The 14848-nt window shown below is 36.2% G+C and overlaps 1 protein-coding gene across 1 annotated transcript; it reads right to left on the bottom strand.

Moving 5' to 3' along the window:
* Window positions 1-159: 159 nt before the first annotated feature.
* Window positions 160-10398, bottom strand: LOC149844271 (PRP38 family protein). The gene is made up of 6 exons (XM_090000463.1): window positions 9710-10398; window positions 9179-9300; window positions 8926-9016; window positions 2514-2634; window positions 2343-2407; window positions 160-1012 (listed from the first exon to the last, which is right to left on the bottom strand). The coding sequence occupies exons 1-6, from the start codon at window positions 9997-9999 to the stop codon at window positions 481-483; spliced, it is 1221 nt and encodes a 406-aa protein (XP_089856589.1). The 5' UTR covers window positions 10000-10398; the 3' UTR covers window positions 160-480.
* Window positions 10399-14848: the final 4450 nt, after the last annotated feature.

The following is a 14848-nucleotide window of genomic DNA, read 5'->3' as shown; positions in this document are numbered from 1 at the left end:
AAGATGTATGTTCTAGTTACTGGAAACCCAGTTAATCCACACAATGTCCATACGTAGAGGCCAGACATACTGGAAATTGAACCTATATCCGATCACAATGATCAAGCGTTGGTTTTGGTATGCATGCTTCATAGAAACCACACCATAGCGAACAAGAAATCCGAGAAGCATAGGGTATTACATCTGACGTATCAAAGCTTAGGCAGCATTATATTGTACTATAACCTAACATGTAATACTAAAAGTAGGTGATCAACACACAATACACATCATACAAGCACTCAAAGGCAAAGACAAAGCCCTATAATGAATATTCCATACCTCGTTCGGAATGAAAAAAGTACTACAAAGCATATGATACCTCAAGGTCTTACAGGCTTCAGAACGTCTTTGGAATCTCAGGCTCAGGGCGCTTGGTGCCCTCTCCCCTCTTCTTCATTCGTCTCTTTTGTCACTCTCATCAAGGCCTCATTGCGGACATCACACTCTTAAAGGCTTCAAACCCAGAGAGGCTCTAAGCCGGTTTGCCTCGGCAATCTCAGGGTCAGGGTGGTCGGTGCCATCACTAGCATCCTCTTTCTTTTCTTTCTTCTCTTTCTTCTTCCGCTCCTCACGGCCATCATTCTCATCATGAGTATCTGCCCTCCTCCGTCCCTGAGGGCTGGGGCTGCGACGTCTCTTCCTGTGCTCTCCATCTCTTTCACGATCCTTCCGATCTCTACTCCTGCTCCGACTTCTTGAGTGGCTTCGACGCCTGTCCTTGTCCCGGTCTCGGTCTCTCCTGTGATCTCTACCATCTCTATCTCGGCCATAATCCTTTTCATCCCTAAGGCGATCCCTGTGATGTCTCTCCCTCTCCCTGTCCCTATCCCTGTCCCTGTCCCTGTCCCTGTCCCTGTCCCTGTCCCTGTCCCTATCCCTATCCCTATCTCTTTCTTTATCCCTGTCCCTGTCCCTTTCTCTCCCTCTTCCACGATCACGATCGCGATCATAATCTCGGTCATAGCGATCTCTGTTAAGAGAGTACGATAAAAAGAATATATGAAAATAATGGCAACCTAGAGTTTAGAACTCACACAGAAAACAAAGCGGGAAAACCAATGTGACAATTAAGGACCGGGAACAAGAATATAGATACACTAGGCAAACAAGCAGAACTAGTAAACTTAAGTTCACATAAATGCAATAATTCACCTCAATCATGACAAGGTGGAAACTTGGTATAAAGAATAAACAAAGGGGAACAAAATGCGTGTATGACCCATCATACTTCTCACTGCACACTACCAGTGCAGAGAAACCTGGCAGAGTCATCAAGATTTTTTGTAGGAAACATTCACTCTGCCAAAGGCCTGATATGCCAATAGCAGTGACATGACCTTGAATACAAGGCACTGCTTAACCAAAAGGTTTCCAGAAGACACAAAAATGCTTCGTTACATACAAAGAGCTATGCATATATAATACATGTGTGTGTGCATGTGCATGCCCCTGCATGGGTGCGTGTGTCTGTGTGCATGCTTGCATGTTTTAGCAGCCATATAGGATAATAATGGTAAATCAATGCGCACATAACAATTTTCATTCCATTGCATATGTAACCTTTTGTTAAAAACTAGTGAAATTGGAAGACCTTAAGCATGATAGAACATAAGTGCTATTATTACCAATATCTGAACAAAATCAACAGACCATCATCAAGGTATCAAACAATTTTAAATTCAACGTCAAAAAAGAAATCTCCAAAATCAATGTCAACCTTAGTATTCCACACGTATGTAACCAGTGGCACTAATGGAGAACTTTATAGAAAGCAGCAACTGTCTTAGAAAGTTCCAATTCAGGGAAACAAAAACACTGGAGCACTCAAATAAAATTAAAAAAAAAAGGAAACCAAATCAATGAGAAATTCAAAAGTTCCCACTATTTCAAGAAGAATCTTAAGAAATTTGAACAGTATGATGAAAAATCGTGATAGATTATAACTAGGCAAAGGTTTAAAATCATTGGACAACTTTGTATTCTAAAGTTTGGGTTTCTTGAAAGGGTCAGAGTTAGATATAGGCTTATGGATTTGAATCTTGGACAGAGATCATGAAACAATGAGGAAAACATTAGGGAAGGGAAAGGGAGATCCACACAGCCTCCTCGACAGTAAAGGAAGTCAACAGCATGACCAAACATCATGCACGTGCAATAGGAAATGGTTAAGGAATTGAATAGGTAACAAAATCTTATGAAATGAACAATTGGCAAGATTTGCAACGCCAAATAAATGTAGACTGGTCAAAACTCAATGGTGTCATAATAATAATCAGCTCATAATAAACCTGTATATTTACCTGTGTCGATCACGTTTTTTGTCCCTATCCCTGTCCCTCAAAGGACTCCGTTCCCGGTAATATTCCTACAGAAAGCAAATCACAAACATTAAGTAGAGGGCCTAGAGGCCGATTCTCATCTAAAAAACCAGGTGGTTAGATGGAATTAGAAAATGAATAACAAAGGCTGACCTTATCATTTGCCCCATTTTCTAAGGCATGATCATCCTCTTCCTTTTCTTCTTCCTCCTCAAAATCATCTTCCAGAGCACTTCTTCTCGGTTCTAATTGCCCTGCTGATTCCAGAGTCCATCTGTCCTTGTAACAGACCACATAACAAACTCATTAGCATACATCATATAAAAGTAGCAGGGGTCATGTACTTTTATAACATTTTAGACATTTACATGGCACTTTAAAAGACATTTTAAGGAATTTTAAATTTGTTTTTCTCTTTTCATTATTATAAAAAATATGTTACGCACCCCTAGCCAATCAGTTGCTTTTAGGATTCTACCAGCCACGCCCCTCCTCAATTTTCATATATCAACCATATGCTTATATTTTATAGAAGGTGCTCAAACCATTTCCAAACATTATGATCCCACTTGGTAGAAACAAATGAACAGATGATTCATTCTTTTCTACTGTTTTCTCTAATTGAGGTAATTATTTGCTTAATTTATTTTATTAGAATGTTTTTAATTTTAGCAAATAGTTAGGGCTTTAGTTGTCTTGTTTATCTCACAGGAAATTAATTTGTATCCTGTTTACAAACTCATTTTTTAACCAAAGCCCGCCCATATGCAAGGGCTGATACACTGCCAGTTCCTATTAAAAGGTCAACCATTGAAAACCAATTGCAAAACAGAACTTCCAATCAGACAAATCACAGAAAAGATGATCCAAATACCATAGGTGGATGGTGGCCTGAGTGTAAAAGAATAGGCTATTACAAAGTCTGGAAAGAAATTTTTTGGCAATGCAGAAAATATCCTATGATACTACAATATATAGGCTATGTCACATGGGTGCGGGTGCGGGTGTGGCACTTTCAAAAAAGCCGGGTGCGGGGGTGCGGCAAAAATATAAAAATTATATATATATATATATATATATATAGTTGGACATAAATGACCCTGGGTGCATTCAATGCACCCAGGGTCAGGTTGACCGCATTGGGTGCAGGTGCGGCACCTAGTTGGAGAATCCCTGTGACATATAGGGCAAAAAAAATTCCTTGACAAAATTTTTTTAAGTCCGAAAATTAGACCAAATGACCCTGGGTGCGTTGACCGCACCCAGGGTCGGGTTGACCGCACCCTCGTCGCGTCGACGCAGGTGCAGCACCCTGCTAGCTGAATCCCTGTGACATAGTATATAGATTACGTCCAATTCTAAGTGAATTGCAATGTTTTGATTAACAATCTCACTAAGCATACTATATCATGTACTCAATGCCTTAACACATAAGAAAAGTGTTATCCAATCCAAACAGCTCCTCATGTCACTGGTCACTGGTGAACATCTATGTCACCTGGGTACCAGAGCGGGTGCCAGCACGGGTACGGAGAGTACGACATGACAAGTTAGAAAAATGTGGGTATGGGGACACGGCTATATATATATATATATATATATATATATATATAATAACCTTTTTAAATGAAAAAAATAATAACATTTTAAATGTAAAAGAGGAAGAAGGGGGAAAGTGATTTTTTAAAATAAGAGGTTGTTTTAAAAATATGTGTTTGAAAAAATATAAAAAGGAAGGGGTTATTTAACCACATTCCCACTGCCTCTCTCTCTCTCTCTCTCTCTCTCTCTCTCTCTCTCTCTCTCTCTCTCTCTCTCTCTCTCTCTCTCTCTCTCTCTCTCTCTCTCTCGAGACCCCATACAAGGTAGGTACTCTCTTCTCTCTATTAAAAAAATATAAATAACAACAAAAAAGCTAAGAAAATAATAAGTTTTGCATTATTTTTTTTCCAAAAATATAAAGAAACGTGTTTTAAAGGTTTTAAAATATAAAAGAAACAAAAAAATTAGGAAATGCTGACTTAAAATTTTAAAAATAGAGTTTTTCAAAAAATATCATGATATTATTGTGATATTTTGTCTTCTGGCGAGATATTACCTTTAATATCGGTATTTCTCACGATATTTTCAAAACATCGCAGATATCAGTTACAGTGTGTGTGTGTATATATATATATATATATATATATTAACACTCCCCCCTCAAACTTACGGTGTGACATTCAAAAGTTTTAAAAACCACAATGCCACTTATGGGCTTAACAAACACAAAAAAGTGTGAAAACCATTGGGTGCACATAACTCCTCATATTGAAAAACATCTTTTGTCTACATAAAATGACACTTAAATAAGAGGCAAACCTCAATATTCAAGTGTATCAGATACTAGAACAAGAGTATAATACAAATACACAAAAAATGTGAATAACCAATAGGTGCACATAACTCAACACATTAAAATAGCATTTCTTGTCTACATAAAATCAAAACAATAACTTTTGCAATAATATAAGATTTAATCCATAAGGACCAAAATAGTCACAATCAAATAGTCATCACTTAACAAAAAACAATATGATCATCCAATGAACATTAAAGGCCAAATAAACAATTAAGTGATACAACTCACTCACAGATGACAGAACCAAAGATCAAATAACTTTCAGTTAGATCCAAACACTGGCAATCTAAACTAACAAAATAAATGAGGTGCACATAACTCACCCCAACAAATATCTCTGGTTCAAACAAAAGTAACATGGATCAAGACGCCAATCACCTATCAATCAAACCCAAAACAAGTGCCAACATGACAATAAAAAATAAGATGACTTGAGGTGCACACAACTCACCTCAACGGCTAACTCTGGCTCAACAACATCGAGGTGCACAAGAAACAGATGAGTGATACAACACAATCATAGAATCAGACGTCAATCAAGTGTCAGTCAGAGCCAAATCATTTGGCAATCTATACTGACAAGAAGACAGAAGTGCTCACATAACTCACCTCAACAACTAACTTTGTTCCCATACAACTCACCTCGATAAAGCCAAACAAATAATAATATATGTATCGAAAGAAGAGGGATGAACTTACAAAGCCAAATAATAAAAACCTTGAAAGACACATTTCAATGAACAATAACAGATAGAACAAAAATTTTCAAGCCAAGGAAATCCTCAAGTAATGCAACTATAGAGCCTTCAATCACAAACAGAAATGTCCATCAATATTAAGTGGATTCTCTAAGAAACATATTCACAAACCCCACAAAAGAGTACACAAGAAGGCTCACAATATAAAAAATGATATTTTATTGAATATCATAAATATGCAATAAAAGCATAACACTTAAAAGTCATGTAAGGCATCATGATGCAAATAAGTTTTAGTAAAAACATGCAATCATACGAAAAGATAAAATGCCCACCAATGAGTCTTCAATTATAAACAAGCATGTCCATCAATAATGGACAATTACTAATAGCACCCACAAAGGGCAAACACAAACAAAGTTATCATAATTCTCAAATTAATATTTTATTAAAACTAGGTATGCAAAAAAACATGATATTTAAATCTCATGCAAAACATGCAAGATAATGTTCATTAAAGAGCCATGAGGCTAAAAAATAACACGATCACAAGTATCACAAAAGGGCCAACAATAAAAACATCCAAATAACATAACTATTTTTAATAATTTTTAAAAAGTAACATGTTTAAAAGGCATTCATAAAAGTGAATGATTCCTATAAGAAATCATACTCAATACCTTAGTAACGAATAGATAATGTCATTCATCATATAAGACAATCACAAGTGCACAAGGATCATATATCAATATAAAAATAATTTATTAAAAATTAAAAAATAGCAAGGTATCCATGATCACTAAGATCCTAACCACATAAATTTTAAAACTTCATAATTTATTTTAGGTTTCGCATAAGAATACATCAAGAGTAAAGAAAGAAAAAAAATCAAACAAAGGTTAAGCAAAATCTCATAAGATCATATTTGTGAATGACACACAACACCATTTCAAATTATTAAAATATTTGACAATTTTTTTAAAAAGAAACAAAACAAAGTTCAATAATAAATATGAACATGATTTAACATTTATAACCATGAAGTGTTCAAATAAAGCATCTAAATGACAACAATGAATGCTTAAGAATACTAGATCATATACGTACATATTAAATAAAACGAGTTCGAAAAACTAAGATTCAAACTAGATCACATAAAAGCATGCACATATATAATTTAACAAGATCAAACAAATATTATAAACCTTATAAAACATTTAATAAAAAGAAATCCAACAATAATTTCAAAAAAAAATCAAGATGTTAGTTTTTAACAAAAATAAACAAATATTTTTTAAAGATAAGAAAAATGACTGCAAGTAATACTAAAGTTATTAGATACATACCGGGTCAAGATTTTACTTGAATCCAAGCCACACAACAATCACAAATCCTTGACAAACTCGAACGAAAGAATCCTAAGACCCAAAAAAGGCAAAATACCAAGAAAGATTTCTTGGCTCTAATACCATGTAATGAAATATGCGAAAATACAAAGCGAGGGCCTCTAAGGGTTTATAAGATCATAAACACAAAGTGCACATGCACATACACAAGTCCAACTAAGGGACAATACAAGAGCACAAAGGCACTACACAAGCACTAAGTGCATTCAAGACATCAAAGAACCAAAGAGAGGAACACAAAAATATAAAAAAATATTCATCTTATTGAGCAAGAATGCTTAAGAAAAGTACTATCTTACAAAGAGGAGAAAGGCACTATATATAGAGCCAAGATGGGCATTCACTGTTCCAAGAGTCATATCCCAACAATCCAACAGTCATGTAGACCCCCTACACTATACAATAAAGACAAAAATAAAATAAAGAACAAGAATACAATATTGTCCCTAGTGGACATACACTATTTACATGAAAATAATAAGACCAAAATGCCACTAGAGAGTATTACCTATTACATAACATACAATATATATATATATATATTAACGGCTACAGGATCTGATAAAACAGAATACCATGATATTTAAACTTGGATAGTAATATTGCACTAAGAGTCAACAGTATTTGTATTTGTGAATCTAGGACACATAGAAAAGAAAATTCATGACAAAAACAGACAAGTATGCATGAGCATTCTAGGAATATTATGAGATAGACATATTAACAGCTGGTTGCACAATAAAAAGAACAAAGAAAGTGCAGTAGAGAACATATGAAACCTTGGTTAGTGAATTTCCAACTATATTTCTTTTTTGGACCATAATGATCATTTTATGCAACATATCATTTTCAAAGAGTAAACTAGACCATAATGATCATTTTATGCAACATATCGTTTTCAAAGAGTAAACTAACTTGTAGAAAGAAGAGCCTCAGTATACATATGCATGTACATATATACACATTATATATGTATCTATATATAATTGGTATGCCTTTATCCAATCTAAGTATGGACCAGGGTTTCCAGAAATGCTATAGCACTCAGGGAAGCATGCTTCCCCGAAACACGTTTCGAAAGTGTGAAACACATTGCTTCCAAAATGTGCGGGGAAGCGACCCTTTTAACACTCACTTCCTAATATCAGGAAGTGAATTTTCTTCTTTCTTTTTTTTTTTTTGGGGGGGGGGGGGGGCTTGGAGCCTTTAACAAAAAATGTTTTTTTTTTCAGTATCGGGAAAACTCAATTCCTATTCGCTTTCCACTCGAATCCTATGTCGCTTCCCTCTTCCCTTCTCACTTTCGAGACGATTCCCAATTCGCCTCTAAGTCATCCCGCGCTTCCAGCTTCCTAAAGTTTTAGAAGTGTCTTGCTTCCCGCTTTTGCTTCCTCGAGTGGCAACTCTCTGGTATGGACCATGTTACCTTTTTATGCTTTATTACATGTCTTGTAAATCAAACCCCAACAGATGTGATCTCCCTAGATCATCCATTAGTGAGAAATTTCTTATGTTAAGACAAGTTTTCAAAAGAATCTAAAAATCAATGGTCACACCATCAAAACAATTTAATCCAAAGCATGTTTTCTAGTAAATAAATGATGATAAATGCATCTACATGCTCATATTTCTATAGTAAAATGGGCTCCTGGCAATCACCCTTTCTCATCAATATGAAACTAAAGAATGAGAATAAACTCTTTTGGTCCTACATCAATGAGAAGTTCTACTGGGCCCATCTTTGTAAAGTGGAGAGAGAGGGAGAGGGAAGGAACTATACACAAGTTTGATGGTTGAGATATCATGTATTCACATGGAATAGGCTTCAGTGGATGTTACAAGCATCATCAATGGTTGGACAGACAGTGCCTCCCTTGAAAATTCATCATCATGCTTGGGATAAATAAGCTAATGTTAACTCAGCCTACGTACTAAGAAATTGAAAACCTCCCAAACGTACATGTGCTATGCCGGAATTGACATGAAGGAAAAAAGGTGCATAAATAAGCTTTAAGCACATTTCCAGATTCAGGAAAGAGATGCAACTTTAGAGAAATCACCTTTTCGGAACACGTGGAAGAGCAATATCACAAGAGTAGTCTTTTGTAAGAAGCTCATCGATAAACTCATCAACGTGGCTCAAAGCGAAACCTGATAAACAATGGAAGGATGTGAACCCGATAAAGTTAGTTCAACCGCCAGCAAGCATCAAAAGACAACTTCACACACAGGTGCATGTCCAAATAAACAAGCTTGTAAAGGTAAACAAATATGCAACCCCAATTTATCATCAAGGCCCTTTGGCACACTTACTTCCATCTGGTAATTTGAGCCTCAATTTCCGATAATCATTATATAAAGGCTCGAGATATTGGTAGACATCGGTTGCTTTACCCACCAGCCGCAAATAAAACGCCCCTAATATCCGAACATATCTGCTCCAAAAAAGATAAGCTAAAAAAATAAATAGACAAATTCTTCTCTGAAGCACTTAAATAAACAGGTAAACAATCCAAAAAAAAAAAAAAGTGAATAAAAAACTGAAAGGATGAATGATTCGAGTTCACTGTGAGCGTACACGCGTACACGCACGCACACACGTGCGTTGCTCCTGCCACCAGACCACACTTTTTCTATTTCGGAACAGAAGAGAAGATGAAGCACCAATTATACATTCATTTCGTCATTAGCAATTGCATTAGAAGACAAACGAAGCCAACCATTCACTACAATAGGAAAACCCCTAAACTCAATGAAACAAGAAATGCAAAACCTCTATAGATCCCAGGAAATAATAATAATAATATTAATGAACAAATTAAAAAAGGCAAGTTGGGCATTTACTTATAATCTTCGTTCTTGATGAATTCGACTACGATTTCCTTCTCCGGCTGGATCTGAAGCATCTTCATCACCAAACACATAAAAGGAGTAGCCTTCCTGTTCCCGCCATACGTTCCGCCGAAATGGTCCAACTCCATGGCCTTGTCGACAAGGGTTTCCGCGGTGAGGCCGAAGCATTGCTCCTTCCAGTAGGTGTTCTGATAGATCTTCGACCTCAAAACCTTCTCGATGAGATTCTGAGGGTTCGTTCCGTGGATGCTCCTGGCTGACGGATCAGTTTTATTAGCCATTCAACTCCCTCTCTTACACTCCCAAAATCCCTCGGAAAACTTCAACGATTCTAGAAAAAAAAACCAAAGTATCTCCTCTTTCCGAGCGTGGCGAACGCGATCGCTCGCTCACTGCAACAACTTCACTTCTTCTGAACTCTTTCGAAACAGAATCGAGGTTCGGAGACGATATTCAACCCTGCAAAAAAGATTGAAACAAAAACCCTAGAAGTTTTCTCGGATTGTTGATGAATGAAATGAAGAGACGCCGAAGAAAACGTCAAAATTAAGGAGAAGAAAGAAACTAGAGATGAGAAAAAAATGGGGTTTAGTCCCTCCGTCGCCTCTTTCTTCCCATCTTGCCCAGAGACGAACTCGGGTTTTGAGAGAAACCCTAAACCGATGGAGACGGAGAGAATCGAAGAGGGAAAATAAAAGAAAACGGGTGAAAACGCAAAACATCGTTTTATCCTAAGGTTCAATTTTCGGGTCCAGATCTTACCCGAAACATTTTGGGTCGAACCAGATCAGGATCCTGTGTCTGTGTTGATATGAACCCGGATCTGACTTTAAGCTGCTGGTGACGAGTCCTGGTCCGTGTCCTACCTGGCCTGACTTTTGTCCGGACCAGATCCGCGTACTGGTTCGGATAGAAAATACCAGATACAGTGATTTTTTTATTTATTTTTACTATGCAAAGGTTCAATTTTCGGGTCCAGATCTTACCCAAAATTTTCAGGTTGAACCTGATCATGATCCTGTGTCTGTGTTGATCTGAACCTGGATCCGACTTTGGGTGCTGGTGATGAGTCCTGGTCAGTGTCTTACCTGACTAGGGATGGCAGAGGACAAGGGGGGAAATGGGGCCTCGCCCCGTTTGGACCGGGGATGAAGGACATAAAACAAGGAATAGACCGAGAATGAAGGTTAAAATCAAAACCCGTGCAGGGATGGAGGCGGGGATGAACTTACTCTTTTTCCTGCCCCGTCTCCGATCTTTGTTAAAAAAATTATTAGTATACCCTTATATATATTCCTAACTGTAATGTAAAACCCTTTCTTGAATTTTTCCTCTCTTCTTCCTCTCACAGAGTTGAGCTCCCATTTTTCTTTTTTCCTTTCTCTAATGATGAAATGTGATAATGATGAAAGGATCGGGGAATCGAGCCCCGCCTCACCTCGTTTGGACTGAGGACGAAGGACATGAAACAGGGAATGGACCAGGCATGAAGGTTAAAATAAAAACCCATGCAGAGATGAAGGCACAAATAAAGGAAAAATTTTTGAGACAGGGCAGGGGTGGAGACTTTGCCCCTGTGCTCCCGCCCCAGTCCACTGCCATCCCTATACCTGACTCGACTTTGGCAGGACCAGATTCGGATACCAGAATAGTAGAATCCAGACATAGTGCAATTTTTTTATTATGCTATTGTAATTCAGGGGCTGATTTAATACTCAAAATTATGATCTGTTTTTTAAATAAGACTTATTTTAAAAAAAACATGTTTTATTGATATATAAATGCAATAAAAAATTTAGTAATCTTATAATATTCACATTTTTATATTGTTGTATTTTATATATTTCTATATTTTATACATTCTAATATTTTTTGAGATATCTCAAAAAGCCAAAACTTTCAAATATCAACAAATATTTCTTAGTTAAAAGAAGACTTGTGACATTGATTTTTCTTATGCATTTTGGATTACTATGCAGGTGACTAAACATAATGCCCCAGGGGGTTGGCTTAGTGTGGTGGGGCCTTGGCTCTTAGATGGCAGTCAAGGTTTGATTCTCATGGGCATTGTCCGTCTGCGCAAGCCAATGCATAGCATAGGCCCGAGGGTAGGGGTCTTAGCCTCAGAGTTTTACGATGCCGGCACAACGACCATAGCTATAGCAGGCTGAGCCAGCGCAACCAACTCCCATAATCTATTTACAGAGTATGGAGCCAATGACTTTCACAGTCAACACAGCCTTCTTGTATTTTCATATCCAAATTTCATTCACCACTCCCATCATAACCATTGCTCTAGTATAACCATGTATTTTTCTGCTCCTATCATATCGCATTTCACCTTTTGTTCTTTTGAGCAGGCTAAGGAAACTCCTCATCACCAACTGCAGGCCTTGATTGGTAAAATACATAAGGCCATCCCTGGTGGCTAGGACTACATTTGATTTCAACCTTGCGATATTGTCTTTGCAAAATGGTGTGATTATCGAAATACCTACCAATATAATGAAATCTTTTGCATATCTAAAATTTTGATTTTTGACTTTTTTAAGATATTTTTTGCCAATGTTTCTAAAAATGTGCAAACTTTCTTTTACTGTAACAAAAAAAAATGTACATGCAAGAGGATATTCACAAATATAGTAGGAACCTTTACAACTCATGATGTCAATGTTCTCAAATGTGCAAACCTCATTTTACTAAATACTCTCACATTTATGAATGTTTTGACCTTTACATGTGAATGTCCTCACACATTTGTAAATGTTCTCATGCCTCTACCCCTTATGTGATTTTAGTAAAAAGAGGTTCATACATTTTTTAGAACCTTCGTATACTATGAGTTGCGAAAGTCATATTATATTTGTGAATGCCCTCTTGCTTGTGCCCCTTATGCATTTTTTTAGTAAAAGAAAGTTTGCACCTTTTGAAGACATTTGTAACAATGAGTTGTGAACGTCGTGTAATATTTGCAGAGGGACAAAAATATCCTTAAAAAGTCAGAAATCAAAAATTTAGATATGAAGTGGATTTAGGCAACGTGTGAGGCTTTTTTCAAAAATGCGCTATTTTACAAGAATAGTGCAGTCATTTTCCGTATAGCTAAATACAATTATTATGGATATAAAAAAATTTGTTGCCATCCCATGTTAGGTGGCAAATCATGATTTCCCTAGTCAGGAAGGCCAAGCGCTTTTGGGTTGTTAAAAGCGCCATAGGAATAGTCATGTGGACGAAAAAATTTAACTAAAAATTGAACTTGGTTAAAAATAAAAATGAGTTGTGTTTTTGTCTGGACCATGCAAGGATCCAACCTAAAAAAGTAAGATCTGAAATTCTGAATAGATAGGCCAACTACTAATTTGTCCATTTTTAAAAGATTTCAGTTTGGATTTGGATTCTAGGCCTGAATAAATTGATCATATTGTATGACGAAAATGATGTGTTTTACATAATGCCTTACAATTTTGAAATCTATTCGATGTTCAAATTCGCAAAATTTTGATTATAAAAAGATATTTTTACCTTTCACATAAGTGAATCCTTCTACATATGCAAACTTTCTCTCAAATATCCAAATATATGAATTTCTTCATAAATATGTGAATTTTCTATCACATATTTGTGAATGTCCTTCTGTCTATGTTGTTTATATGACTTTATTAAAAGGAAGCTCGCACATTTTGGGGACATTTGCAACCACGAGTTGTGAAGGTCTCTAAAATATGCACTTCAAGATATGGTTTTATATCAAAGTAAAAACAAAGCTTCATACTCCAACAAAAGTTTGCACATTTTGGAAACCTTTGCAACGAATGTCATATTGTATTTTTGAATGTCAGGACACATCAAGCAAAAGGTCTCATGTCTGGTATTTGTAAAAGTATCATTAAAGGTAAAAGCATTTAGTGGCACTTCAAGAGCATCACTAAAGCCTTTATGAGAAAATCGTATATTTGGAATAAAATTTAAACATTTGAGAGAAAAATCACATATTTAAGAAAAAATTCACATACTTTCATATTTAAAAAAATCACATAATTGAGAGAAAATTCACATATTGAAGGAAATCCACACGTACAAAAAGTAAAATGGTCCTTTTATAGCCAAAAATTTGCAAATTTCAACGTGGTGGGGAAATAGAAAATTGTGGGGCATTTTAGAAAGTGCATCATTTTTGTTTTACACTATGCGGTTTATTAAATCCTTCATCTGTTTGGAAGATTGATTTATGATTTTTTACTACATTGAATGTATTATTCCCAAGTACAGTTTTCATACAGCCACATAAGAGCACCCAAGGTAAAAGAAATAAATATTTAATTATGATATGACCTTGAGAGATGGGAATACCAAAAACTGAATGCTTGAGCCATTGGATATCCTCTCCAAGATGTAGTTGGATTTAGAAGATGGATGCACCAACTCCCAACCCCTCTCCCAGATTTGATAAATATAAGTACACCCAAATAGTGGATGGTGATGGAAACTCCCTGAACCAACTCCAACACCACCTTCTACCGGTTTCCACACAAAGCCTAAATGTGTGCAACTGCACCTGACCACTCTAGAAAGAAACCAACCTTCTCTTTGGAAATTAAGGGTCCTTCAAAGAAGACAACCAAACTTACTAATGAGGCGGTTTGTGTCAGATACAGGAACACTCATGCTTACACTCTTGTATCATGGAAAAATGATCACTGTATGCCAAAAATGATGTGTTTCTTGAAATGTGCTTCAATTTTCAAAATCTACCAATGCCCAAATTCATAAATTTCTGGCTATAAAAGGATATTTTTACCCATCACACAAGCAAATTTCCTTCAAATATATGATATTCCTCCTAAATATCTAAATATGTGGATTTTCTTTTACATATTTGCTAATTTACTCCTAAATATGAGAATATGTGAATTTCCTCATAGATATATAAATTTTCTCTTAAAAACTTTAGCAATACTTTTGAAACGTCACTAAAAGCTTTAGTGAAACTTTTGCAAATACTAGGCACGAGACCCTTTGCACATGTTTTGACATTCACAAATACAGTACAACATTCACAACCATGAGTTCAATGAATTGCATAAAGGGCATAAGCAGAAGGACATTCACAAATGTACATATGTTGAC

The sequence above is a fragment of the Nuphar pumila genome, chromosome 3, assembly GCF_984573655.1.
Source record: "Nuphar pumila chromosome 3, dmNupPumi1.hap1.1, whole genome shotgun sequence".
Classification (NCBI taxonomy): domain Eukaryota; kingdom Viridiplantae; phylum Streptophyta; class Magnoliopsida; order Nymphaeales; family Nymphaeaceae; genus Nuphar; species Nuphar pumila.
The sequence above is the reverse complement of the archived record's forward strand: the minus strand, read 5'-3'. Positions and strand labels throughout refer to the sequence as shown.